Source organism: Lepidochelys kempii, chromosome 2 (genome assembly GCF_965140285.1).
Source record: "Lepidochelys kempii isolate rLepKem1 chromosome 2, rLepKem1.hap1, whole genome shotgun sequence".
Lineage (NCBI taxonomy): Eukaryota > Metazoa > Chordata > Testudines > Cheloniidae > Lepidochelys > Lepidochelys kempii.
In genome coordinates this window covers 11,856,972-11,884,347 of record NC_136381.1, presented here as the reverse complement: position 1 = coordinate 11,884,347, position 27,376 = coordinate 11,856,972, and the positions used below count along the sequence as shown (strand labels likewise).

Genomic DNA, 27,376 nt, shown 5'->3' with positions numbered 1-27,376 from the left:
CGAGCCAAGGACAGGGATCAGCTTCCCCCAGAAGACATGTGAAGACCTCCCCATGTTTCTCACCCCGCAGAGCATCCTTTCTGTGACTCACACTCTGGGAAGAGGTAAAACATCATCTCTTTCACAGGGCAGTGCAACAAAAAGCCATCAAGGACCCTTGGCCCAAGATTCCTGTTTTCATTAAAGTGTCAGAGAATCAGAGAAATCATAAACCCAAGAAAGTGATTTGCTATCTTGAGGCTTCCCTGGCCAGTGAAGGATTTTCCCCCAACAGTATGCCTTCTCCAGTGTCATTCTAATAGGCTCTTCCCCCACTTCCCATTATTCCTCAGTCTAATAGGTCTTTTAGGTCATTCTACCAGATGTTTGACCTAAATTTTTCTTTGGTTAATTTTGTTCCATCGCTATTAATGATCTCATTGGCCCACCCTAAAGAACCAGCTCCTGGACTGATAAAGACAGGGTTTTTTTTAAGGTGATATATTGACTGTGGGTAGCCTTTTTAATGACAATAAACACTTAAACTCTCGCTTTCTTTACTTACATCCTGCCCAGTTGGCCCCTGTGGGCCTGGAACACCTGGTAAACCTCGAGGGCCCTGGTAAAATGAGAAGAAATAAACCTGATCAGAAATGTTGGCAGCATGTTTGTACCCCCTCCACCTATTTAGCAGTGGCCAGATTCCTGTCTGCTGCAGAAATGGAACTCCCAGCCCATCAGGTTCCAGAACCCATTTAACTAGCAACACCCAAACTGACTTCCCAGAAAAACTTAATCACACTTGGTGCTAATACAGTATCTTCCACTGAAGGAACTCAAGAAACTTTGCAGCTATCCATAAATTAAGCCTCATAACTTAAGCCCCATGGTGGGCTTGGCGTTATAGCACTTTCACGGGTGTGCACGGTTAGGCAGAGGGTAACTGACTCGCCCAAGGCCATGCTGCAGAGAGGAGAACAGAACCCAGACGTCCTGTCTCCCTGTCCCCTGCGCTAAATGATGAGCACGAGGGGCAAGATTCTGATCTCCCTGTAGCACTATGAATCAGGATTAACTCCACTTGCTACATTTATACCTGTGTCAGCAGAAGTCAGTTTAAGATAGAATTTTATTAATATTGTTATTTTCTGCCAAAAGTCCAGCAAAGCACTTACACACCTGCTTACCTTAAAGCATGTGGGTAGTCCCAAAGTTAAGCAGGTGCTTAAGTGCTTTGCTGGATCATGGCCTAAATCTGCATTTCTCAAACTTTAGCAACCCGAGGACCCCCATTTTGATTTTAAAATGTTCAGTGCTCCCCATGCCCCCCCTCAGCCCCAGGCCGCGCCCCCACTTCCCCCCTTCCCCCTTCCCCCAAGGCCCCACCCCTGCCCCTCCTCTTCCCAGCCCCTCCCCTGGGCGCGGCCCATCCCCACTCCTCCCCCTCCCTCCCAGCTGTTCTCCGTGGTGCAGGAGGCACTGGGAGGGAGGGGGAGGAGTTGATCAGCAGGGTTGGCGACTGGGGACATGATTCCGCCCCCTCCCCCGAGCATGCCCCGTCCCTGCTCCTACCCCTCCCTCCCAGCACCTCCTGCACACCTCTGAGCAGCTGTTCCCCAGTGTGCTGGGGGTGCTGGGAGGGTGGCAGAGATGTTGAGGGAGGGAGAGAGGGAGGGGGAGGAGTTGATCAGCGTGGCCCGTGGACCCCCTGGAGTACCCTCACGGAACCCAGTTTGGGAAATGCTGGCCTAAATCATTTAGCTGTATCTTTCCGTCATTATCAGGCAAATGGAAAATATAAACATGCCTTAACAAAATCATCAATAAACAATGCGACATTTGACTACATGGCGCTGCCCCTCTGTAAAAGCTGGGTGTAGTTAGCAAGACATACTGTACCAATGGCCCTTTGTCTCCTGCTGGTCCCACAGGGCCCTGCAAACAAACAGCAACAACACATAGATGAAAAGGCCAGCAGAGCCTGAATTTAACATCCTATGTGAGTGATTAGAGAGCAACAGGAGTTTAGACTTAATGGAAAGCATAGGAGGAGCGGTCAGGAAAAGGAACAGAATCAGCTTGGCAGGAGGTCACCCTGAAACAGATGAAGCTAGCAACAAAGAAAGTAAATGAAGGAAGAGGAGTTTAAAGAAAATAAGAACACACAGAGTGCTGTGTCCAACAGTCTTCCAGGCAGCGAGTAACCCCAGGTTATATAAAAGTATAAATGAGCCCAAGGCACAGAGCCCAGTGGGTTCACAGCAGCTGCTCATTTCCGGCTGCAAGGATGCAGATTTACAAGCTGTTTAATCCACCAAACTGCAACCCCCTTGTACCCATGGAGAGGGAGAGAGAGAGAGAGAGAAGTCCCCTTACAGTAACCAACATCAAGCACATAGAAACAACTAAGGAAACTTCCATGAGGAAATATCATCACGAGCGAGAGTTCACTCCCATTTCTCCCATGCAGCGCTGTCTCCCTCTCTCCCTGGCAGCTCAGGTAGGATGCACACACGCGACAGGCCAGACTCCGATCTCTTACACCGGTGCAAATCTCAACTCCAGCAACATCAATACTCCAGACTGACAAGCTACCAGTGTAGCTGAGATCAGAATTAATGGAGTGATAGCAGAGAGGAATCTACCACCACGATATTTATGATTAAAAAAAACCAATCCCCTGAGAGAGAGAGAGAGAGAGAGAGAGAGAGAGAGAGAGATATGAAAAGTCAGCATTTTTTTTCTGGAAGCAGAAAGGGAAATAAAAGTCACGGCAGTTCTGGAACTAGTCTCACATCATCACTGTGAGCAACAGGGCAACACGGAAGCATGTTCCATATCTATATGCATGTCCATGATAACAGACTGGTCGATGGCAATATCATACTTGTTGTCTTTGTTGTGAGCAAGCAGCATAACTCTTTCTGACTTAGGAAAAAACAATGCCCTAGAGTAAGGTGAATGATGTACACAGTTGGGCCACATTCTGATACTCTTAGTCTCGTCATTCATATTAACAGCTATTGAGGCCAGAAGGAACCATTAGATCATCTAGTCTGGTGTCCTGCAAAACATAGGCCATAGAATTTCATCCAGGTACCCCTGGTTTGAGCCCAGTAACTGGGGCCCTGTGTTTTTTGCAGGGTGGGGAGGAATTCACGACAAATTCATGATGGCAAAAGTATTACAACTGCATGGAGTTTGCAAGGAATGAATTTTATAAGTAAATTTAGTCAATTTCAAAGATGAAATGAATTATACAAGGAATATTCATTCTGTCCTTGAAACTGACGACATTTACTTGTAAAATTCACTGCATCCTTGATATTGACTAGCTAAAGTAATGCTGTGTATTAAAGGCTTTGTTGCCAGCATCCTTTAAAAAAAATATTTAAAGGATCATGGTTTGGGGGGGTTTTTCATGATTTCCATGCTCTCTGTGAAATCATGATTTATATTGTGCCCTCCCAGTAACTAATAAATAAAAAACAGTAATGGCACACCGGGCTTCACAAAAGCTAATGCATTTTCTTAATTGATAAATTAATTTTAAAATTCTCATTCATGCAATTGAAATTAATTAGCCTGGTGTAATCATAATCAGATTTAAAGTATGAGCACTCATGCCTGAGAGGCATTCAGTTTACCAAAGGAAAAACAAGCTGTCATTTAGAAATCAAGGCAACAGGATTTCATATGTGCCGGAGCTGCAGCAAATCACTAAGCCTCACCAACATACTAGCTAAAATCCTGGCACATCCTGAATAGCGTGTGCCCCTTGGGTAAAGCAGAGGCCGTGCTGCAGATCTCATTATGTTTTTATGAGCGAGACTGGGTATTACATGATTGACCTTTTGCCTAATCTTCTCTAAAACAAGAAGTCCCCAGCATGGGAAATGCAAACTATACAGTCAGCATTTATCATCAGTCATCATTTATCATCAGTTACTACACAGCGATATAGCTTACCATAGCAGAGTTATTTCCTGTTCCAGGTATAAGGAGAAAGTGCAAAATCTAGATACCACTGCGGGGTATTGTTGGCAAGTATTGACTGGAGTGGGGACTACTACCCTAAGACACAGTATGTGGGGCTGCATGGATGGTTACAAAGGATTTTAGGATGTTTGCTACCTTCTAATGGGTGTGACCAAGAATGAAGTCTGTTTACACACTTACACACCTGGGGCCTGAATTTGCAAGATTCTGAGCAGCATCTGAAAGATGAGGAGTGTCCTCAGATCTCATTGATATTATCAGGGATCAGCACACTCACTATCTGGCAGGATCAGACCCCAGTGCCATAAAAAAAAAAAAACAAATTGTCTAGAGCATAGTCCAAAAGATGTACTTGTAGTCTATCAAAGGGGAGAAAATTCCGAAGGTGAAGGCAGCAGACGGAGCTGTGGGCACAAAGGGGCATAATTGCACATGATTCAAATAAATCTCAATTGAAAAGTATAGTATACACTTAAATAGTCAAAATACTACAAACAAGAAGTTTTAAAAGGAATGTGGATCTCTTGAAAATTGGATTTTAAAATACTTTTGTATCTTTCTGTTTATTAAGATGTCTGACAACAGCATAGACTCGCTAATCAGAATGCTTAATCATTTGCTTCAATTTTCTAAAAGTTAATAAAGAAGGAAAATAATGGTATTTACTGAAAAAAATGTTTTTGGTTTTTGTATCTTATCCGGACTCAACATGCGAGCTGGGGAAATATGAGGTCAGAAGGGCGTCACTCTCCCAGTGGAATTTTCACTTGTGGTCTATTGGTGTTAAATGATAATCTGTACGGTAGCTAAATAGTTAGCGAGACATGTTGTGTAACAGAAATGCACACATCCCAAAAGACACTGTGTTCAGTGTGTAATGACAGAGCTCTGGTGTCACGCAGCGCCAATGTGTCCAAACCACACAGATAATTTCAGGAGCAGCAGAAACTGATATTAACCACTTCGAGAACAGTAAGGGCATTCACCCCACAGCTCAATGCTCATCCTAGCAGCCGGCAGTGGGCGTGTCCTGGTCTTGTCACAAGTGAGTGAGGTCTGCTTAGTACTTACAGGAGGTCCAGCTACTCCAACCCCTGGTGCACCTCTGTCTCCTGGCTGGCCAGGAAGACCAGGAACTCCCCTATCTCCCTGAAACAGCAAGAGATGAAAGGGTTACAGGCCAGCAAGATTCTATATGTTTGAGAAAGGTGACCAATGTCTAACACTAATTTACAGCTCAGAAAATATCACCAATATTTCCTGCACATCCTACACGGAACCTCCACAGTAATTATTAATACATTGCATGGGAGCTGTCTCAATCTATGATAGCATAGGGACATGGAACAGTCATTGATTCATTATACTGGGAAAAATCCACTGACAACTTGTCATATCCTGAAACTACTTTTCCTCTTTACAAAGTAGTCAGCCCAGTTTTCTGAGCATATGCATGGTTCAGCTCCATGCCACACCACACAACAGAGTGGGAGCACAGGGCCCATAATTATTTTGGTTTCCCCAGTATGTGGGTCAGCTAGCATACAGCATCCAATTTCCATCAAGATCCTTCTTTTGCTAACTCGGTTGACTTGATAGACAGAGACCAGGTGAGAACCTCACATCTTTGTTGGGACAATAGGGTGTATAATACTGCTGCTTTTGAGTGGTTTTATACTAGGAACTCCAATTGCCTGTAGGATAACATGTATTCTGTGAGGCACAGGAAAACATCATACTTGTGAGCAACCACCTACTTTCCTATAGTAGATTGCACATACAGGCAACTATAGGGTATTTATGCAGAAGATCATAGACGTTAGAGTTGGAAAAGAACTACTGAGTCAAAGATTAAACTTGCCCATTCCATTATCGCTGCAGGGCTGTTCCCTATGGTATATTGTTAAGTGCTTTTTCCAGTGCAGTTTTAGATGACTCAGAGATAGACTTTCAACCCTATCCTTTTAGAGACTATTCCACAATCTAAAAGACCTCATTGTTAAAAATTAAATTGTCAATAATATATACTGGAAAAAGTCTGGACAGTTGTTTGACAATGTTTTAATGAACATTGATTGGGAAGGGAGGGTTAAGAAAGAAGCAGAAAATATCCCGCTCTGGTGCTTGGTATGCAATCACATTGCTCAGTTTTACATGTTGCAGTGAGGAAGACGTTATAACAGACTTCACTGCAGATGGGAACTATAGCCTCATGCCAGAGGTACTTTGTTCAAGAACACAGCTTTGCTGCAAAAAAGATGCGTGCCGTTTTTCCCTGCACAGTAAGTTTCCTAACATCTTTATTTTATATCGAATAATAGGTTTCATTTCATTTGGTGGTTTTAATATGTTTCTTTCTCTCTTTTTTTGTAATAATAGTTCTCTTTGCATTACTGCTTGTGCATTCTGAACTGTAAAAGAAAAAAAACGGAAAAGAGATTATAATTTAGCCATGTCAGTGAAGAATGTAGCAGAACAGAATCAGCATGAGGCAGAGATAGGTAGATTTATCCAGGAATATAAGACATGGCTGGATCAATTCTTTATACAGCTATATTCCTGCTTAAAATAGTTTCCTATTCTTAAATCTATTTCATTATTAAAGGAAGATCCTGTTTCCTCCTTAGCTCTTGATCATGACTTGATCAATCCAAATAGAGAACCTCTGAAGAATCTGTCCTAGGCTCTAAACATGATCCAGCTCATCCCAGAAGAATATTGTTAATTTCTTGTAGACCTGCAGCAAAACTGGATGTGTTTAGTAAAGGTGGTGTGGTAATTCTGAAATTTAATATTTAGTCTCAAGACCATATTTTCAAAAACAGCGCAACAGGTGAAAACCACAAAATGCTAATTTGGCTACATAACTGCAGTTTGTTTCAGGGACAATAGATTTTGTTCTCTTTCCATGTCCACCTCTTTGAAAATGTCTGTGGAGAATGGGGGAGACATCTGTATTATTTTTATGATCATATATACCTCAGCTTGATATTATTTGCATTCTGTCTGACCACAAAGCTGTAGAATTAAAAAGGGCTAATAGGAAGAGCAAGACATAAAAAACAGTGAGCAGGGATAAGAGAGTTCTGGGTAAACAACTTCAAGGGGTCATTAACCGGGGAGATGGTCTTCCCAGATGCCAGCCTAAATGACACAACTGCTTTGCCAAAGACAGAGCCTAGAGATCAAAAGGGGCATAAACAGTTTAAAACTTTTTTCTTGAGGGAGAGGGGAAGTGGGAGTTGCCAGCAGCTGCTACTCTGGTAAGATGCTCACAGACAGACACTGAGATAAACAAAGAATGCAAGGTAGACTGTCTCTCCCACCCAGAGACCGAAGTACCTGGGCTAAGTGGAACTTGAAAGTATAATGTTTAGGCAAGACCAGATGTAGACAAACTTCTGTTGTTTTAACTCTTTTCTCTGCTTACCATTTACCTTTGGGTGAATAAATAACGTTCATTCTGAAGCTGTTTTCAGTCACTTTAATCAGCCTCTGTTCACAGGCTGCCAGAGGGAAGTTTCCTGAAGGTGCCGAATACAGCTGGGCCCGTTGTGTTAACATAGTTGGGAAACGGCAGGGAGTGGGTGAGAGCTGTAACCTAGGGATCCACCCCAAGAGCAGCTGAACAGCAGAGAGGTGGTGAAGGAAACGATACCTGTCATCTGAGGGGTACACCCCAGGTACTGCAAAGGGATCTAAAGTGCAGATCACCCTGTAAGTGCAATGACTCTCTGATTGTATGGATTTCAGGTTGCCAGGGAAGTTGGTGTGAGTTTTGTCTCAGTAAGCATGGCTGGATTTGGCCCACAATCTTAGTTATAGCTTTATATAGAGAGATATAAAATGATGTATGTGGAAAGTGAACAAGTTATTTCATATCCTAATATTTGCATGTATACAGAGAGGCATTACACAGAAAATAAATAAAGTTTCTGTTGCAAACTTTTTCCATTAAAAATCAGGAAAAGATTTTTAGTAAATGTCTCATCAAAAATATTTTCCAGTGAAAAATGGACCATATTTTCAATTACATTTTCCACCAGCTCCAGTAACAATGTGCAAACTTGTCCTGGTTTTTGAGAAGTAGTCCTCAATGGGACAGAAGTAAATGCTTACCTTGTGTCCGAAGGGTCCTGGTAAGCCTGGGAGGCCTCTTTCACCCTAAAGAGCCATAACCAAAAGAGAAAAATAGTCAATCCTTGCCAAGCAGAAGCTTGACCTTTGCAAAATAAACAAAAAATGATTTTTACATCTAACTAGTATTTCTAGTGGCTGTGGGTGGGATCCATGAAGGAACTTAGCAGTTGCAACACTGAGCGTCTAACTTTTAGGCATCTAGAAAATCACAGGAACAAAGCCTGATCCTCAAAGCCTGAGTTAGGAGCCTAGGCTCCACATATAATGAATGGGGAAAGATAGACACCTAAGAATGCGATCCACAAAAGCCAGCACACTAGGTGGGGAGCTGCCTAATGGGAGATTCCAACCAGAGGGGTGTGTGCTAAGCTCCGCCCCACTCTCAGAGATAGGTACCTATATCCAGACTTCTTGGATGTGTCCATCTCTGCTTAGCGATCCACAAATGGCAATCCACCATTAGGAGTCAGGTGGGTTCGGCACCAAAGGTGTATCTTGTGGGACCGAGCTAGGTGCCTGGTGCCTGCCTCACTACACTGAAAATGGCAAGTGGTAGAGGAGCCCACCTTATAACTTCTAGCCTAACAGTTAGAGCACTCACCTGGAATATGGGAGACCCGGCTTCAATACCCTCTTCTGCTGGAGAGGGAGACAGGACTTGAACTGGGGGGTCTCTCACCGCTCAGGAGAGTGCTCTAACCACTGAGCTATGGGGTATTCAGTTGTGGGGCTCACTCAATCTCTCCTGTTGAAGCTGTTCCCCTGTGGATAGCTACTGAAATAGTAATTAGGCCAGAGACAGAGAAAGAGAGAGAGCGACTGCCACCCCCCCACCCCCCATGAGGTTGGCGCATGGGCAGATATGGACAGAATACATGATGGCGCAGCATTGGAAGGAAGCAAGCTTGCTGTAGGTGCTGATGTTGGCAGCCACATCCACTCAAATGGTGGCCTGCTGCCAGTGGATAATAATATAATGCCGCACTGCAATATTATGCAGTTATATTTCATACACTGCTTCTGCTGATTCTAGTTGGGTGCACAGTGTGGCAAGAGGACTTACCCGTTCTCCATCTTTACCCTTCCCTGGTAAGCCAGGTATTCCAGTAGGGCCAGCCTCACCCGAGGGCCCAGGTAGACCTGGTTTTCCTTCCTTTCCTGGGTCACCCTGTAGAAGATATTATGATGATGCATCTGAATTGAGAGCAAAGGTCCATTTCTGGACCAGATATCCCATAAGGATAAAAATGTGCAGGGCTTTTGTCTTTAATTTTACAGGCAGAACATTCCTCAGGGTCATAAGAAGCCCTGTTTTATTATACTATAAGAATGTGATGATGTATCTTGGCCTTTATCTCAAATGCTCTCCTTTAAAAGAAAACTTTAGCCCTAAATGGTTTGGGGCTTGGCTATGTTAAAGACTCCTCCAATCTGTGTAATATTGATGCCGTTACACTCAGCAGAAGAGCTTGAGTTACTAGCCCTCTGCTTTAACAGGTGGGGAGAAAGGAAGGGTGGCAGGGTGTTCCTTGTGAGGGGTCTTTAATTCTAAAACACCCTTTCCTCCCTCTTCCATCAGTGAGGGGTTCTTAATTCTAGAACACCTTTTTCTTCGCTATTCCATCGTGACTCCACCCTGCTAACTTTGGAAACATACTAGAAGGCACATTTAATGCAGGGAACATTTGGGTTTTAAGTAGATCGAGGCATCTGGTGAACACTGGGAACATGGATGGTGATTTGGTGGGAGGGGTTGATATAGTGGGACTTGTCTATATTTTGCATTGTTATCCTTCTATTGTGTGCAGTTAAGGTCGATGTTACTTTTAATTATTTCTGTTATGGAGCCTCAATCCAGGATCAGGGCTCCATTGTGTTAGGCTTGGTACAGGCAAGTGATAAAGGAGACAGTCCCGGCCCCAGAGAGTTTACAGTCCAGGTGTCAGGCAGGACATAACAGTCAGATGAGACAGACAAATGGAGGTGAGGGTGGGCAGGGAGGATAAGGGAACTATACAATTAAAACAGCTTGGTATGAAAGCAGAAGCCTCAGCTTGCCTAACCGGCGCCAGAAGGTTTTGCTTACAGCTGGGGATTTACAGATTTAAACGTACTTACCAAGAGAGAAACAAACAGAATAGAATCCCCCACAATCATGGCACAATCACCAGGCGGATGTGTTTTCAAGTCAATGACATCACTGTATCTAACAGAAAAGCTAAGGTGGCCTTTTCACTTCAAGAGCTCCTGTCCTGTTAGTACTCCTAGGTAGTTTATACAGGGAGAACCAAATGCAATTCTATGGCCTGTGTTACATACTAGATGAGCTAATCATCCTGTCTGGCTTTAAAATCTATTAATCTTGGTCACAATTCAGAGTGCTGAAAGTCCAGATACACATTTATCGGACAGACATGAAAGAACTGCTGTACCTTTTCACCCTTTTGTCCATCCTTTCCGGGCTGGCCAGCGTCTCCAGGGACACCCTTTGGAGAAAAAGAACGCTATTGTTTAAAACCGTTATTTCAGGTGGTATTTGATTCTAAAGGAAATGCAATTTTATACATCTTGGTTTATGTCACTCCCCTTTCCCAGTACAGACAACCTGTAATCCTGAGAACAATGAACTAGAAGAGATCTGTATCAGCTGCCTGAAAAGGTTATTTTCAATGTAAGAATGAACTGCAAAGCTAAAGTGAAAATTGAGTTAGTCCCAGTTTTGTTTGCCACTCCTCCCGCAACCAAAATACATTTTCCTCCCTCTGTAAAATCCTCCTGGCACTTCCTGGTTTGCTGAAAATAACTCAGAAAGCATAACTGTAGAGAGCAGAGATACTAGAAAGCCTCATTACAACCAAAAGTCTCATCAGGTTTATTTTTGTCTGATGCTCCCCGTAGTCAGTATAATGGGGCAATTCAACACACTCCTGGGATTAACTCAATGTTAATTTTACCCTTGCATTTCAGTTTTCCTTCCCTTTAAGTTATAGGCAGATAGGATGATACCAAACTTCTTTGATTCTTTATAGTTTAGACCCATAGGTGATTTACCTCCAAACCAAACAACATAACTTTCCTTTCTCCTAAGATGAACCAAGGACAAGGCTTGTGAGCTGGGTCTTTCAAGACAGGTGCTTTCAGGAGGTTGTCGAATGAACTAAACCCCACCAGTAAGGCCAGGGGAGGTCTCTGTTTGAGTTCATCACTGAGCAGTGTAATTATTTGGAGTTATTCCAGCATCATATAGCTCATTCTGTTGGCTTGTATCTGTTGTTCTGATTGCAAGTTAGACAACAGTATCAACACGAATATTATTTTTCCCACTTCAACTTCCTTTAGACAAGCTCCTGAATATGTAAAGTATCTTCATTATGTTAATAGACCCCAATTTAATTAGAAATGGCAGAGATAACTAGTAGACAGTAACCTGGATTGTCTATTAGCACCTATCACATCACACTGCTCTCCTATTGCTCTCATTTGCACAGCTAATGCCCCGTGCATTTTGCACTAAAAAGTTCAAACCCTTATTCAACTCACAAAGGTGTAAACCTGGAGTAATACGAGATACTCCAACGGAATTATTCCAGATTTACATTGGTGGAAGTGAGAGCAGAATCTAGCCAAAGACTTATATGCAAACATGAAAGACTCAATCGTGCAAACCTAACTTCAATGTCCCTACTTGTTTGAGTAAAGGTTGCACAATTGGACCAGAAGTGATTACATGGTATTCTAGTGAAAATGGGATCTAAGTGTTTCAATCCTTAAATCTTTGAACTGATCCTAGTTTCAACAACAAAGAGAAAGAAATTTTTTTTCTCTTGGGAGAGCTGGTGGCAAACCCAACATTGGGCAGTTCGGTGAGGACACAAATCAGAGTGTGGTGCATCCTTGTTGGTACAGTGCTGGTGAGTGTGAGGCAAACCCGCAGCCAAACTAGAGCTGCTCACTCTGCTCCCTTCCAACAGCAGCTGGGGTCCCGTTGGCATATGCCAATGACGTGCTCCTGGTCCAGGACCTGGGTGACCTAGTGTGGGTGGAGGCCTGCCAAGCCATTTATTCAGCGGCCTCCTCCACCTGGGTCAACTAAATCAAGAGCTCTGTCCTGGTAGTTGGGGACAGGTGGCAGGAGAGCTCCCTTCCTCCTGTGCTCCAGCCCATCCGGGGGAGAAAGGGCCAGCTACTCTATCTGGGTGTCTAACGTTTTGCCACTGATCCCTCCCCACTGGAGAATTAGCATGATGGGTGGCTGAGGAGTGGACAGGACTGCTCCAGTGCCTTTCCCTGTGCGGGAGGGAACTGGTGCTTAACAGCTGGTCCTGTCCATGCTCTGGCACTGGCTCCACATCCTGAGCCTGCCCCTGGGTACCCTGACCTGCCTCCAGAAGAAAATTTTGGCGTTCTTCTGTCCAGGGCTGCACTGGGTCTCTGTGGGAGTCCTGAACCTCCCCCTGGAGGAGGCTGGGCAGGTCCTGCTCTGTCTCTGCAGTCAGGTCCATGACTTCCACCTCCAGGCCCTGCAGAGACTCCTCTATGGTGCTGGTAGTCTGGCATGGAGTGAGCTGGTGCACACCTTTCTCTGCCACCTCTGAGGGCTCCGATACGACTGGCAGCTCTTCTACCTCCATCTGAGGAGTCTCCTGTGAGACCGTTCCGAGCTGCCGGTTTTTTACCAGGGCCGGGAAGCTAGTCTCGGTGACCAGGTCTGCAGCGGTGGCTGAGACGGGGGACCTCCTTGTGGAGCCCCTGCTACACAACCTCCATCTTGGTGTGTGGGTGGTGGAGTCTCCCTCAGTGCAGCAGAGGTTGGTCCTGGCTGGTACCACCAGGATCAGAGACCTCCTGGACTACGAATAGACACACTGGGTGGATCCCCAGTGCTCTGCTGGCACATGGGGTTCTCCACCCTTCACATCCCCTGGCGTATAGTGAGGGCAGCCTTAGCACCTGCCTCTCTCACTTTCTTTGAGAGGGTCCAGAAGGTGAGGGCAGCCTTAGCACCTGCCTCTCTCACTTTCTTTGAGAGGGTCCTTTGGGAGGCTGCTTCCCACCCACCCATCACCTCTGGCCCTCTGGACCTTGCCATCGGGCCCCTGCCCGGTGAGCCTCCTCAGCCAGCCCCTACACACCACCGGAACAGGCTGCACGACATGAAAGCTGGTTCGCCTACGGACTGTGCCTAGAAAACAGCTCCATGCGCTTGTGCTCCACACCCTTCATTTCCTCATGCTTGTGTCCTGCTCTGACACCAAGTGGTGGGACCTCCTACCACCCATGGTGGGCGAGGAACCCCGGTGGGCCAGTCCGTATTCCACCCTAGTCCCATGGCCCACCTGGGATATTAGTTGGTGGCTCCTTCACAGAATTGAGAGCATGGGCATGTACTTGGTGTGGTTCACCACCTCCCCCGACACATGCCCCTTCTGCAGCGAGAGGGAGACCCTGGCACACATCTACATTGAATGCACCAGGTTGTAGCCCCTCTTCTGGCTCCTCAAAAACCTTCTCCTTAAGTTCTGGCTGCACTTTTCCCCACACATCCTGATCTATGCACACCCCATCTGTGCCCCATGAAGTCACAAGACCTCCTTGTCCACCTCCTCCTGGCACTGGCCAAAGTGGCTGTCCTCCATACCAGGAGGGGGAAACTCGATGGGGAGGTCTACAACTGTGGGGCCTACTTCTGATCCTCCCTTAAGCCATGTCTCCAGGTAGAGTTCCTCTGGACCATGTCCACTGGCTCCCTGGATGCCTTCAAGGAGCAGTGGGCACTGTCCAGGGTTCTTTGCTTGGTGTCCCCCTCTGGATCCCTGCTTTTCAACCTGTGACTCTCACTCCCATCCCTGTTTTTACATTTTTACAGTACTGACTTTGCTCGTCCCTAGACTCTGACTACCCAGCTTGAACCCCTGGCATGCACCTGGACTGTGGCTACAGTTCTGATTCAGGCTTGACTAGGGACTCTGATCTGGGTTCTGATCCTGGCCTGTCCCTGGCTCAGTTCCAGCTGTACCCGTGGCCCAGTCCCAACCTGACATCCAGCTTTGACCTCTGCTCCAACCACTAGGCCTGACCAGGAAGCAGCGCCTGACAATGAGATTGTCCTGTTGAATATACCACTCCCAAGATGTCCATGTCTACTGAGTCTCTCAAAGAGAGTAACAGGCTGTAATGAAATCACCTGTAACAAACAACAGCAGTAGACCCTGGGAAATGGAAACCAAAGAAAGCGAGTAAGAGAAATGTGGCAGGGCAGAGACGGGGAATAAATCTATGGACGAATACATACCACGTTTCCTGGCAAGCCTTGTAGACCTGGGGGCCCAACAGGTCCAGGAGCACCCTGTTTGAAGAAAACAAAATTTTAAAAATATCGTTTCTTATTTATATTACCGTAGGAGCTAGAAGTTTTAAATGAGATCGGAGTTCACATTTTGCTAGGTGCTGTAGAAGCATATAGTAAAAGTGAACACTTGCCTCAAAGATCTTACAATCTGAATAAGGATTCAACAGTACAAAACAGATTAAGACATCCCTTGGGAATTTCAAAATTGTCTGTCACCATGATAAATCCTAAATCCAGATCAGATGCTCCATCAGCTTGGAAAAAAATATAGCACTGAGAATAAAATATATATTATCAGATCAGATGAAATGATGTTGATTTATCACAAAAACAATAGGATCCAGGGCAACAAAACAGTCTTCTCAGACATTTCTACCCTTTCCCTGCCTTTTTGTATACTAAGTGAGCTTGTGAATATTCTGAACTGGTAGGGCAAGAACACGAAGGCTTCTATTCACAAGGAACAGTCAGATGCACTTCTAACTTTCTTACATTCATTTGTCAATTAATGACTCAATCCTGCAACCAGTTACAGGGCCTGATCCACAGGCTAAGGAAGTCAATGGGAAGACTCACATTGCCTTCAGTGGGCTTTGGGTCAGGCTCTTAATGATACAACCTCCTTTGAGATCTATGGATGAAAAATGCTGTAAAAGGGCTAGGTATTATACAACATTTCGACTGGGTATTAGGCAGCTTTATTATTATTATTACTGAGGCTATGTCTACACTTATAGCGATGTCGAGTACCCCACCCCCCAGCGTGGGTACAAACAGCAGTGATGATGAGGAAGATGAGGTACTTGTCAGTAAAGTACTTGAGATGAGGTACTTGTCAGTGATGATGAGCAAGATGAGGTACTTGTCAGTAAAGTAAAGACACACCAGAACTTAAGGGCATGTACCCTCCACAACGCTCTACACACCCATGCAGTGCCTTCCCCATCTACACTTCTGCTTTTAGCGGTGTGTTGTCTCACAGCTCGAGCCCTTTCCTGCCGCGGGGAAAGGCTCTAGCAGGGGGAGGCAGTGGGGAGAGACTCAGGCCGTTCCTCACTGCTTGAGCTTTTCCCCACCGCAGGGAAAGTCTCCAGCTGTGGGGAAAGGCTCTGGCACAGGGAGGCAACTGGGAAAGGCTCCAGCAGCTCTTCGCTGCCTCCCCACTGCCAGAGCCTTTCACCGCTGTGAGCAGCTACATGCCGTCGTGTGGACGCAGCTTGCTTTCCACTGCGGCATCTAGCTACACCTCCCCTATACACTACCACGAGCGTAAAGAAGGCCTAGGAGTAGCCTGATGGACTTCAACGGAAGAGAAGTCATGGTAGCAACAGGCCATAACTGGGTTGACAGGACAGTGATTCTCAATGCAAGGACATTTTCTCATATCTGGCCTTCACCAGATCTAAGGCTCCCCCAAACCATTCGTCTAATTCCTTACACTCTATTCAGCACTTCCTCTCCTACTGACCTGTGCTTGAGAAAGGAGTAAGAAATTGCCCATTTGGGGGTAAGTTGGGATCTGAGTCATTTCTATTCTCTAGTATGCAGAAGCCAGATCAGATCAGCCTCAGAGAACATCCCCTCTCCCCCCACACACACAAGTGGGTGGGGTGGGTTTCTGGTAATGAGTCTTCTTTATTAAAACAATCCTGAATTGATCAGGCAGGAGGAGGAGTGTAAAGGTAACCAAGAACAACAATGAGTGGTGGCTCTTGATGAGATATGAGCTGTCAGCGCCAGATGTTAGCCTGTGCCTGAATGCCATCCCAGTGCATTAATGAGCACAACCAGTGCCTTGCCTGGAAAGGAGGGGGTTTCATCTAAGAATCAGACGTCACGAACCCAAGATGGGCAGTCTGGAACCGCATCCATTGAACTGATCGGAGCAGCAATCCATTGGGTGCAGCTGAATGGTTTTGAATTTCTGTTCACCCGGAGCAGCAGCTCTTGTCCTAGCTGCAGATCAGAGCGTACACTGCACAGGATCTGCCTGAGATTATTAGTCTGTCAAGCAGCTACTTCTGAAGCCCTTCAGGTGTGTTCCCATTGCGAGATCTGCCCTAAGTGAAGCAATTACTCACAGTCTCTCCACGGGCTCCTGGCTCTCCTCTGGCTCCTTCCTGTCCCTTTGCACCCTGGCCAGAAAGAAAAGGGACTTATTTAAATGGAGGCTGCTATTCAGCACTAGATGATGGGACTTGTGGGTATTCACAGAGAGGGTGAAATTTATGCCCACATATAGGGCCATCCCCAGCATATGCACCACCTACATCCTAACTAAGCTGTAATGGTCCCTCTCCACAGGGGGAATTTCACCCCTGACTTGCAGGGTGTAACTATATGAACAATAATAGTGCACTAAGGATGAATACCTGTGCAAAGGGCCTTCATTGGCCCCATGAGCCATAAAAGTCTACTTTGATGGTTTACATGGGACTTGCATTGTCCCATGGTGGACTTTCACCAGCAGAGAATTCAGTGGTATTATAGCTCCTGTTTTCTTGGCATTGCTGAGCCTGCCACTGCCCTCAACCCCTTTCTTCTTCTTCTTCCTTTTTTTGTTAAGTTCATGGCAGCGTTTAAGACAGTCCAACACTGGCAGTCTGAACAACAGCCATTTCCTATCCGCAGGACAGGCATAGCACAAGCACTGTGATCTTCTCTCATGCTGCCCTGCAAACATACTTCAGCCCTAAGCTGGAGGGACCCTGTCTGGGGGAGAGAGAGGTACCTCTGTGCCCATTCACTCTTTGCCCTTTCTGATGAGATGGTCAACAGGAGCGATGGTCAGAGCTCACTTGCAATGGTGTTTTTTGCTGTCCGGACAATTTTTCATGCTTGGCAATTGGACTAAAACTATGTACCCATTTCACGTAAAGCAAGGAGAATTCAGAAATTGTCTTGAATCTGAACACTGCCCTGGAATCCCTTGCTAATGCACTGTAATCACAATCCCTGATTTGTTAGCCCAATAGGGCAGCAGAAACACAGTACCCTCAGCTCTTGGCAGACATGCCTTGGCAGAGCTATCTTAGAGCTCCTGCTTGCAGAACAGTGTAGAGATAGCATGTCACACTTAGGGTTCAACTCTCTCCTCCTTTGCACTGGGGTTAATCACAGATACCTAATGCCACAGAGGTCAAAGGAGTTACAACAGTGTGAGAGGGGAATCAGACCATCAGCATCTAGGGGGAGGGAATGTGTGGAGTGATCTACATCCAGTCAGCATCCCTTACCTATCTGGTCATTCCAGGGAGGGTAGTCGATGTTGCTTACCTGTGGTCCTGGAGGTCCTGGCAGCCCCATTTCACCTGGGACACCATGCAGTCCCTGCAAAGGAAGGGGAGGTGGGAAACAACTCATTTATTCTCCTTGGCACATGTTGGTTTGGCTCATTTTTCCCACTCTGGGGAAGGGAAGGATTTTATATGTCCAGGGCTAGCAACAGCTCAGGTTCATTTCAGACATGATGGAGAAGATGCCCATTCCTCTTGGGCATACCCAACCACTGCTGCAGAAGAACAGTGGGTCACAATAACAAAAACTTGCAGTTCCATAGACTAACTCTCTGAGTAATTTTGTCGGGCAAAATCAGCCGAAAGAACTTCATTAAAATGAACTATATATATATATATATATATATATATATATATATATATATATGTGTGTGTGTGTGTGTGTGTGTGTGTGTTTATATATATCTATAAACACGTCAGCAAAACCCTATCTAAAGCTCCTCACAAGTCCTCTGCTTATCACCAGGTCACTTCTACTACAACCTTAGGGGCCCCTCCCAAAGGGAGTATGACACCCACCCATGTTCTATTAGCTGGTGGGCAGGGAGAGGCTCAAAGCCATTTCTGAAGGAATACTGTCGTGCACTTACGGGTTCCCCGCTGTTTCCTCGATCTCCTTTCTCTCCCTTTGCCCCAGTTTCTCCCTGTCGCAAAGCAATAGAGGATAAAGAGTGAAAAATAAATTAAAGTTATCTCGTCGGCTAAGCTGAAAAAAGTCAGACAGCTTTGTTCTTTGACAGAGGCATTCGACCACTTTCCATACAGAGAGCTGATGTTAAGGATCTCTTATTCCGCACAGAAAGCTGAATGGATTTTTCATATGAAGTGGCTATGAGCTGAATTGAAGTTAGAACCCACCCTTTTACCTGAAAGCAGAAAAGAGGACATCCCATTAGGGTCATCAGAATATGGCCATGGACTCCAACTTTATAAAGGGCCAGATTCCGTGGCCACTGAGATTAAGACCCTCCAATGAATGAAATACGCTTTGGAACAAGGCCAAATAAATAAGAGAAAGAATCTTCTTCAGCTAAACTGCTACCATTGCCACTCATGCTTGGTATCTAGAGCTAGAGGACTCATGTTGAATATATGAACAATCACATTCCTTCCATCCCAGAAGAGATTTTTTTTGGGGGGTGGGGTGTTGTTACGGGCTATAGCTCAGTATATTAGCTGTGAACAGCGCTTGTCTTCTAAGCCTATCCCAAATATATTTTCAACTAAAAAGATGGTTACTCTCCCTCATAGATAATGTTTACATATAATCTGCCATCATAAAATAATATTACAACTTGGTAAATTTAGGGGAAAGAATATTCTCTCTGGTGTACATTTATTGTCCAGATAGTCTGAACTTAAACATCAACTGTAACGGTTGATCAATGATTTACTCCATCTGCCTGGAAGATGATAAGACTAATGTCATTATTCCTATCCCATCTCTAAAAGATGGGTGTACATGGGCTAGCCTTGGGTATCACCAGTGAGGTGGATTCCACAGCCACTCCTGGTCGTGTGTCCCATTAACTTCTTGTGTTCAGAGAGTTTCCCCTCCCTGCTGCAACATCAGCACATTATTTTGTATGCTGGTGTTACCAACCACTGGGATTAATTTACTGCTGTCCTTCCTCTTCATAACATCCCCGCATGTTCATGCTGATGGAATACCATGCAGCAGGAATTCACCTTTACTTTGAATTCTGAAAAGCCAGTCAGTATGGATGCATTCATACTATTTGGATGCATTTAAGTGAATGGCATAGAGTTACTGGAGAAATGGCTGTCCTCTATAAGAACATAAGAGTGGCCCTTCTGGGTCAGACCAAGGGTCCAGCTACCCCAGTATCCTGTCTTCCGACAGTGGCCAGTGCCAGGTGCCCCAGAGGGAATGAACAGAACAGGTAATCATCAAGTGATCCATCCCCTGTCGTTTACTTCCAGCTTCTGGCAAACAGAGGCTAGGGACACCATCCCTGCCCACCCTGGCTATCCTCCACGAATGTATCTAGTTCTTTTTTTTTGACCTATCCTCCATGAATGTATTTAGTTGTTTTTTGAACTCTGTTATGGTCTTGGCCTTCACAACATCCTCTGGCAAGGAATTCCACAGGTTGACTGTGCGTTGTGTGAAGAAATACTTCCTTTTATTTGTTTTAAATCTGCTGCCTATTCATTTCACTTGGTGACCCCTAGTTCTTGTGTTATGAGAAGTAGTAAACAACACTTCCTTATCTACCCTCTCTACACCAGTCATGATTGTGTAGACCTCAATCATATCTCCCCTTAGCCATCTCTATGGGTGTGATCCTGCTCCCACTGATGATTCTAATGGTGCAAGATCAGGCCATATATGAAATTCCAAATTTGTATGTGAACATATGTATTCAGGCAAGAGCATTCAAACTTTTTCTTTTGTTACATCATTGTATACAATCTTTCAGTTATTCAGTCAAGGAGAAGAAGCATGTGACTTAGGTTTCCAATCAGACACCAGGTCTAGTCAAAACAAAAAGTTCATATAGTTCTTCATGGTTCACAAGATCTGCTTTCCAAATCATTTCTGCTAGCAACAGATTTGTAAAATTCAAAGGTTGCTTGCAAAGAATTTGCCAACCAAAAAAAAGTCTGAACTTGCAATAAATATTGTTTGCAATAAATAATTTAACTCAAGTTAACACAAATCCTATTCAAACAGTCTCTGTTGCCATCTAATGGCCTACAGAAAAACAACAGTGCAGCACAAACTGGTTTAATACATTTACATCAACCAAATATTGCAGTTGTGCTTTGGGTGTACTAGTCTAATTACATTTCAAACTAGTACACTTTTTGAAATCCTTGAGTGATGAAAATACCCAAAGTGTAGACACACTTTAACAAGATCAAAGAGATGGATGCTCTTAATAACTGTAAATATAAACAGGTATTCCCATGGAAACCAAGGCTCCAAGAGGAAATAATCACTCAGTAGTCTAAAGAGGCAGCTCATTTAATAGTCTTTTTTCCTCCTTTTTGTTTCTGTGTTTACATTTCAGTTGAACGTTAGTGCCATACTGATCAGCCTCCAGGCTTGGGGCCAGATTTTTAAAGGTATTGGGAATTAGGCATCTATATACCCTTAAAAAATCTGTCCCTAAAATCATACAATAGCCAAAAAACAGGTAGAATACAAGCAGGGCAAATTACCCTGCCTCAATCCTACAGGGACCGCCTACAGGGTTCCTCCAAATTAGTTGAACATATGGCCAATCTGGTGAGACTGTCAGTGCTGCGAGATAGTGCTACATGTTACATGGACCCCTGTCCCTGGCAATTGATCTTAATCCACCCTCTCATTTTACACAGCTCAATGTAGAGAAATGAGATGGTTATGACCAACAGCTGGACTGGATTCCAAGTAGCGGCTGGATTGGAACTAGCAGCCCCTATTGCCAGCCCCCTGAGCAACTGCCTGTCGCTGTTTTCTTTTACATATTTTTTAACTTCCGCCCCACTGAAAAAAGGGGACAAGACACAGAGTGGGTCAGCTTGTGCCCCACAACTCTGAGTGTGCAAGAGGGTGGGGCAGACTGCAGGGAGGCCTGCTACCCTCCTGGTTTATGCAGGACATGATCAGAGTCACATCTCCAGCGCCCCCGGAATGCAAGACGTCTCAAAGAGAGGAAGAGGAGACCGGGCATTGATTGGGTGCACATTGCACCTTCTGTCAGGAATTCCCTCCAGAGCTGCTCCTCCATGAATGTAGTTCTGCACAGCTCCCAGACAGGGGGCTGGGTCCTAAAGGCATAACTCAGTCCATTATGGTTAGATACAGACCCAAAACCACTTGAACTAGTCATGGTATTTCACAATAACTGAGCAGCTTTTAGGTAAATGTATCTAACTAACAGGGAACAATGTATAAGTAAACAAAGGACTGCTGCTGCTGAGATCTACTATTCCCTGAACTGGTTCCTCATCACTGTGAGAGAGGCAGCAGGAAGTATCCTGAAGGATGCCTGGCAACTTCTAACTTCCTCCTGAAACTTATGCCTTTAGAGCACACACAGTGTCCCAGTGATGGCCGTCCTCTTGGCCAACACACCAGGGTTTGAACCAGGGACCTCCAGAGGTAAAAGCATGAGCTTAAGCTAAAGTTTTGTAGGTAAGGGCTGTAATATACAGGGAGACTTTGGCAAACCAGTAAAGTGCCTGAAACCACTATGGCTTATTGCTAAAAGCAGCCAAGTCAGCAGGCTGTAAATTAGCCAAGTCAGCAGGCTTAGCTTAATCAAGGCAGGAGAGGTGGGGGGGGTCTTTGGGTGCCACAGAGAGGGCAGCTTGACCCTCGCACATCCTTCGTGATAAGAATTGTGTTGAAGTGACTGATACATGCATTTTAGAAGAGCAGGATGTGGCCCAGGAATGTCTATTGGGGGCCTCAAGGCTGCAAACTCTGGAAAACCCCACACCTGGTTAATCAATAATCAGAAGGAACCTTTTGCTGGACTATTGAAACTGCTTGTAACAAGTTTTCTTTAGTGACATGTCTAATGTATAAATAAGGGGGGAAAGTCTGAGGTAGTTGGACTCTTTTTGGACTCTCTCTCTGGATACATCTTGCAGTCCCCACTGGCAGACGGAAGATTTGGCCACCGGAAGCTTGCCGCTGTGTCACTCGAGAGCCACACTCAGCTCTGGTAATTATCAAGGGTTGGGGGTGTTTTAGTAACCTTTTGTGGACGTGTGTAAGTGCTTGAGACTAAGTAAAGTTCAGCTTTAAGTGAAAGCACTCTTGTGTTGTCCTGTTTGTGCCAGCCATCTATCGGTCGGACGGCCGTGTCTCCCCTGATTTATTTCCTGACACCACCTCGCACAGAGTAAAAGTTACCAAGAGCTTTGGGTTGAAAGAGCCCTGGGTAACAGTAACAACTCACATGCCAATCCAGAAAGGAGGTTGTGTAGCACCAACTCACCACTGGGTTACACCCCTGTGCCAACACATAATGACTTTTCTAAGCCTTAGTCAGTGAACCTGCAAAGTGAAGCTAACTCTACCTACTTCCCTCCCTCTCTCTGCTATGGATATCTGGAAACCTGGAATTATATTTGCAGATTTCTCTTAAGGTAAATGCCATTGCTGTCATTTTATAGATCTGGAAACTAGACCCAGAAATCTCTGCCACTGACACACTGGAGCAAGTCACTTAAACTCTAAGCACTTAATTCTCTGCTGCATTGCAACTTATGCAGTTATCTACATCTGTGCAAAGTAGGGGTGACACAGGACCACAGCAGAATACTAAGACCTTGTGTAATCAGAGAGCACTCACCATCTTGCAGGGATGGGACAGAATGCTGCTGCATCCCAACTAAAGTTAGTCGGGATGCTGCTGTTGCTAGGACAACGCCTGCATTTTTATGGTGACTGGGCATAGTGCTGTTGTTGCCTGGAGCCAGACTCAAGTTTGGGTTGAGCTCTTTTGTACAAAGTATTTAAATTACATGTAAAATTCCACGGTGTTTTTTTATCTATCAACGATAAATGGTGAGAAATTAGAGGCTGTCTTTATTAGATACATTACTTACAGGAATTGGAGGGAGTGGGGTAAACAGGGCTGTCTGGAAAGAAAACCAAAAAAATGAAACAAAGTTAGTAGAAACACATTCGCAAAAGAAGCCACTCAAAGTGATTTTCCTAGAAGGTTAATCATTTGTGGACTTCATTCTCTCTGTCAGTACAGATTCTCTCCCTCTCAGTTGGCAGGTCCTTTCATCTAATACAGTGTTCTTCGGAAAGAAAAGATCCAAAACATGCCTGAATTTTGTTGGGGTATTTGAAATATGAATCCCAAGTTTTCACAGGAGCTCTATAGTAATAATGAGCGCAAGCAAAATCCCAGCTTCAAACAGCTTTGAAATCTAGATCTGAATTTTACACTTGATACCATCTCTAGTCTCATTAAACTTTTCCCTTTGGACCAAATTTGGGGCTAGTGTAAGCAAGGGCAACTTCCATTGAAACTGATAGGAGCTGTGCTTTTCTCGCGCAATGGTTGAGCGTGGTCCATTATCATCCATCCTGGGATCACTAAGGATGGCTACACTTCTCCTCCTTACAGATTCCCCAAAAGATGTCAGCATTCAGAAGAGCCTTCTTCATTCCTATGCACATGCTGCTGCATTTGGGACCATTTCCCTCAGCTGTTGACCAGGACCAGGCCTTTGTGACTGAATTATCTCTCTGCGATGTATATGGGCTACCCCGACAGTCACTTGGAAGCTGCCATTGATACAGAACGAGGAAGCCTGCTTGCTTGGAAGGTTTCACCATAGGGAGTGCATCACACCAGGGTTCTGCAGCCTGTACTACCTTCCTGTTCAAGGTTTTGCTACAGACCTAGGAAGGTCTATATGGCTTGGGTCTTAGCTATCTGAGAGGCTGTCTGTCCATACGCCAGCAGGGCAGCTGCAATCAGCTCTTGCTAACAGACACTATATGCAAATCTCAGACATTTTCCCTGGAGGGCCTATAACTCTGGTACTATCTCTACCATTGTTGGGGCAGGAGCATTGTTAACACTCAGCGCAGGATGATTGGTCAGGTTTTGCTGGAGCGGATGATGAGGGTTATAGTTATAGTCCATGGACTTTGGTTTCATGGCCTTTAGTCAACTTGCATTTCAGAGTATACTCATGTTCCCACATTTTAAAAGAGGTAAATGGAAGTTCCTTGGTGCTTTCCTATTGCTAGGAGGGGTCCGTGAGGTGGACATGGTCTAATTTGGTGGTTCGTTGGACCCAATGCTGAACCCAAACTAATTCCATTGTTCCACAATGGGCTCCTAGTGTATGCGGTCTTCTGGGCCAGCAACACAAGATGGTGTTGTATCTGCTGGAGCCTCTCTCTCAGAGGTCTTGGAGGGCTGGAAGGGCACTGGATTTGAATTCTCTCCAAGCCATAAGCACTGCCCTAAATCCAGGCTGGTGAGGCAGTGTAATCCAGTCTAGGATTCCCCCTGCTATTTCCATGGGCACGGCGTGTCAGCTAAAGAGACTCAGGGGGAATGCTCCCTGCAAGATCTGCTCAGTTTCCCACAGGATCCATTCTGAAAATAAACTGGTTTCTTTGGGAAGTCACCAGAAAATCCTGGACTGGGATACCTTGCTTGGTCTTAAAGGATCCTGTAGGATCCATGCAATAAACTTGCAGCGTGTAAACACATTTACTCCCCTTCTCCACCCTTGTGTGGGCACAAACACACACACTTGCCCCAACCGCTACACCTACTATACATACCACCGAAAGGAAGAGATGCAGACACTGTCAAACTGATGCTACTGTATGCGGGAGCACGCACGCAGAGAGAAGCAGTGACAGGACACACATATACCAATCTCTTAAGAACTATTGGACCAACGGCATCCATGAAATAGCTCCACTGAAGTTAATGGAGTTATACCAGGGCTAAGTAAATAGTTCCTGGTGTTTCTGCAAAGGAATGGGTAACCTGTAAGGCCCTGAGCTTGGGAGGTCTGTGTGGAAGATGAAACTGCAACCTATTCCTCTGTACATCAACTCTGCATTAGTGCACGGGATGCAGCTTTACTTACTGTTCCAGGTAGACCAGGGGGACCAGCAGGACCCATGTCACCCTAAAGAAGTAAGGGAGAGGAGGATTATTTAAGGAATAGGAGGGCAGCAAACTAAAACACAGCACAACTGCAATTCTCCAATATGTACAGCTGTGAGACATGGCTGTACTAGAAAAGACCTACTCAAAGGAGGTCCTGGCAGCTTAGAGTGGATGTTATACATCCCATGGCTCTTTTGCTGACAGATGGATTTTACCCCATTGTCCGTGGCCAAAATTTCCCCTCTTAGTGTTGTGCAGTTTGACATATGAAAGATGTCTGCTTGGCTGCCCCTTTTGTCCCACAGGGCTCCGGTAGTGCCTATCCACTGTGTTTTGAGGTCTGGTTGTGAGACTGGTAGCAATATAAGAATAATTCACACTTGAAGAGTAGGGGTGCACAAAAAAGTTCTGCCCGAACTGTATTTCAATGAAAAATTGGGGTTTCGACTAAATGCAATTTTTTGAGAAAAAGTCTCCTTTTTGTGGAAAATTTCCAATTTTCATTGAAAATCCGAACTTTCTAAAAACATTTTTTGTATTTAGCCAAAACCCAAATGATTTGGATTATGTAAAGCCACTGCAGTGCCACCTAGGAATTTTAGTTTCCCACAAGGCCGAGCATACATAGGGACAGATCCAAAGCCCTGAAATCTATGGAAAGACTCCCTGTAAAGATGTGGGGTTGATCTATATTAATTTGTTTAATCTTTATAGTGGGAAGATAGTATGCACAAAGAAAAGGATTTTAAAGCCATAAAAGGCCTACACACCTGTCTGTCCTACCTGGTACAAGGACATTTTTAATGCAGCACACAATTAACCTGTAGAACTCATTGCCAGAAGATATTATTGAGGCCAAGAGCTTAGTAGGATTCAAAAAGACTCGGACATTATGACAATGATTGTCATAAATATAAAGGGAAGGGTAAACCCCTTTGAAATCCCTCCTGGCCAGGGGAAAGCTCCTCTCACCTGTAAAGGGTTAAGAAGCTAAAGGTAACCTCACTGGCACCTGACCAAAATGACCAATGAGGAGACAAGATACTTTCAAAAGCTGGGAGGAGGGAGAGAAACAAAGGGTCTGTGTCTGTCTGTAGTCGTCTTGGCCGGGGATAGACCAGGAATGGAGTCTTAGAACTTTTAGTAAGTAATCTAGCTAGGTATGTGTTAGATTATGATTTCTTTAAATGGCTGAGAAAAGAATTGTGCTGAATAGAATAACTATTTCTGTCTGTGTATCTGTTTTGTAACTTAAGGTTTTGCCTAGAGGGGTTCTCTATGTTTTTGAATCTAACTACCCTGTAAGATATCTACCATCCTGATTTTACAGGGGGGATTTCTTTATTTCTATTTACTTCTATTTTTTATTAAAAGTCTTCTTGTAAAAAACTGAATGCTTTTTCATTGTTCTCAGATCCAAGGGTTTGGGTCTGTGGTCACCTATGCAAATTGGTGAGGCTTTTTATCCAACATTTCCCAGGAAAGGGGGGGTGCAAGTGTTGGGAGGATTGTTCATTGTTCTTAAGATCCAAGGGTCTGGGTCTGTAGTCACCTAGGCAAATTGGTGAGGCTTTTTACCAAACCTTGTCCAGGAAGTGGGGTGCAGGGTTTTGGGAAGTATTTTGGGGGGAAAGACGCGTCCAAACAGCTCTTCCCCAGTAACCAGTATTAGTTTGGTGGTGGTAGCGGCCAGTCCAAGGACAACGGGAGGGAATATTTTGTACCTTGGGGAAGTTTTGACCTAAGCTGGTAAAGATAAGCTTAGGAGGTTTTTCATGCAGGTCCCCACATCTGTACCCTAGAGTTCAGAGTGGGGGAGGAACCTTGACAATGATAATTACAGATAACCAGAACATCCAGAATTATAGTAGACAAGGCCTTACCATTTCCCTGACAGCTTAGGAAGGCCTCACTGCTTCAGACCCAGCCTGCGTGGCCTGTCTCTGTGTCAGTCTGCTCCTCTGAGGAGCTTCCTGACAACTCCACCACCACTG

At 45.0% G+C, this 27,376-nt stretch overlaps 1 protein-coding gene across 1 annotated transcript in view; it reads right to left on the bottom strand.

The window, feature by feature from the left end:
- Positions 1-27,376, bottom strand: part of LOC140906332 (uncharacterized) — an 87,683-nt gene that overhangs the window by 48,021 nt on the left and 12,286 nt on the right. The window contains exons 5-16 of the mRNA XM_073330057.2: positions 25,360-25,401; positions 23,335-23,367; positions 18,354-18,407; positions 17,744-17,797; positions 16,549-16,602; positions 14,411-14,464; positions 10,551-10,604; positions 9,182-9,286; positions 8,098-8,142; positions 5,050-5,127; positions 1,879-1,914; positions 545-598 (exon numbers count right to left, since the gene is read on the bottom strand). Of these exons, the coding sequence (XP_073186158.2) occupies positions 545-598; positions 1,879-1,914; positions 5,050-5,127; positions 8,098-8,142; positions 9,182-9,286; positions 10,551-10,604; positions 14,411-14,464; positions 16,549-16,602; positions 17,744-17,797; positions 18,354-18,407; positions 23,335-23,367; positions 25,360-25,395 (657 nt within the window). The 5' untranslated portion in view covers positions 25,396-25,401. The remainder of the gene's footprint in view (positions 1-544; positions 599-1,878; positions 1,915-5,049; positions 5,128-8,097; positions 8,143-9,181; positions 9,287-10,550; positions 10,605-14,410; positions 14,465-16,548; positions 16,603-17,743; positions 17,798-18,353; positions 18,408-23,334; positions 23,368-25,359; positions 25,402-27,376) is intronic.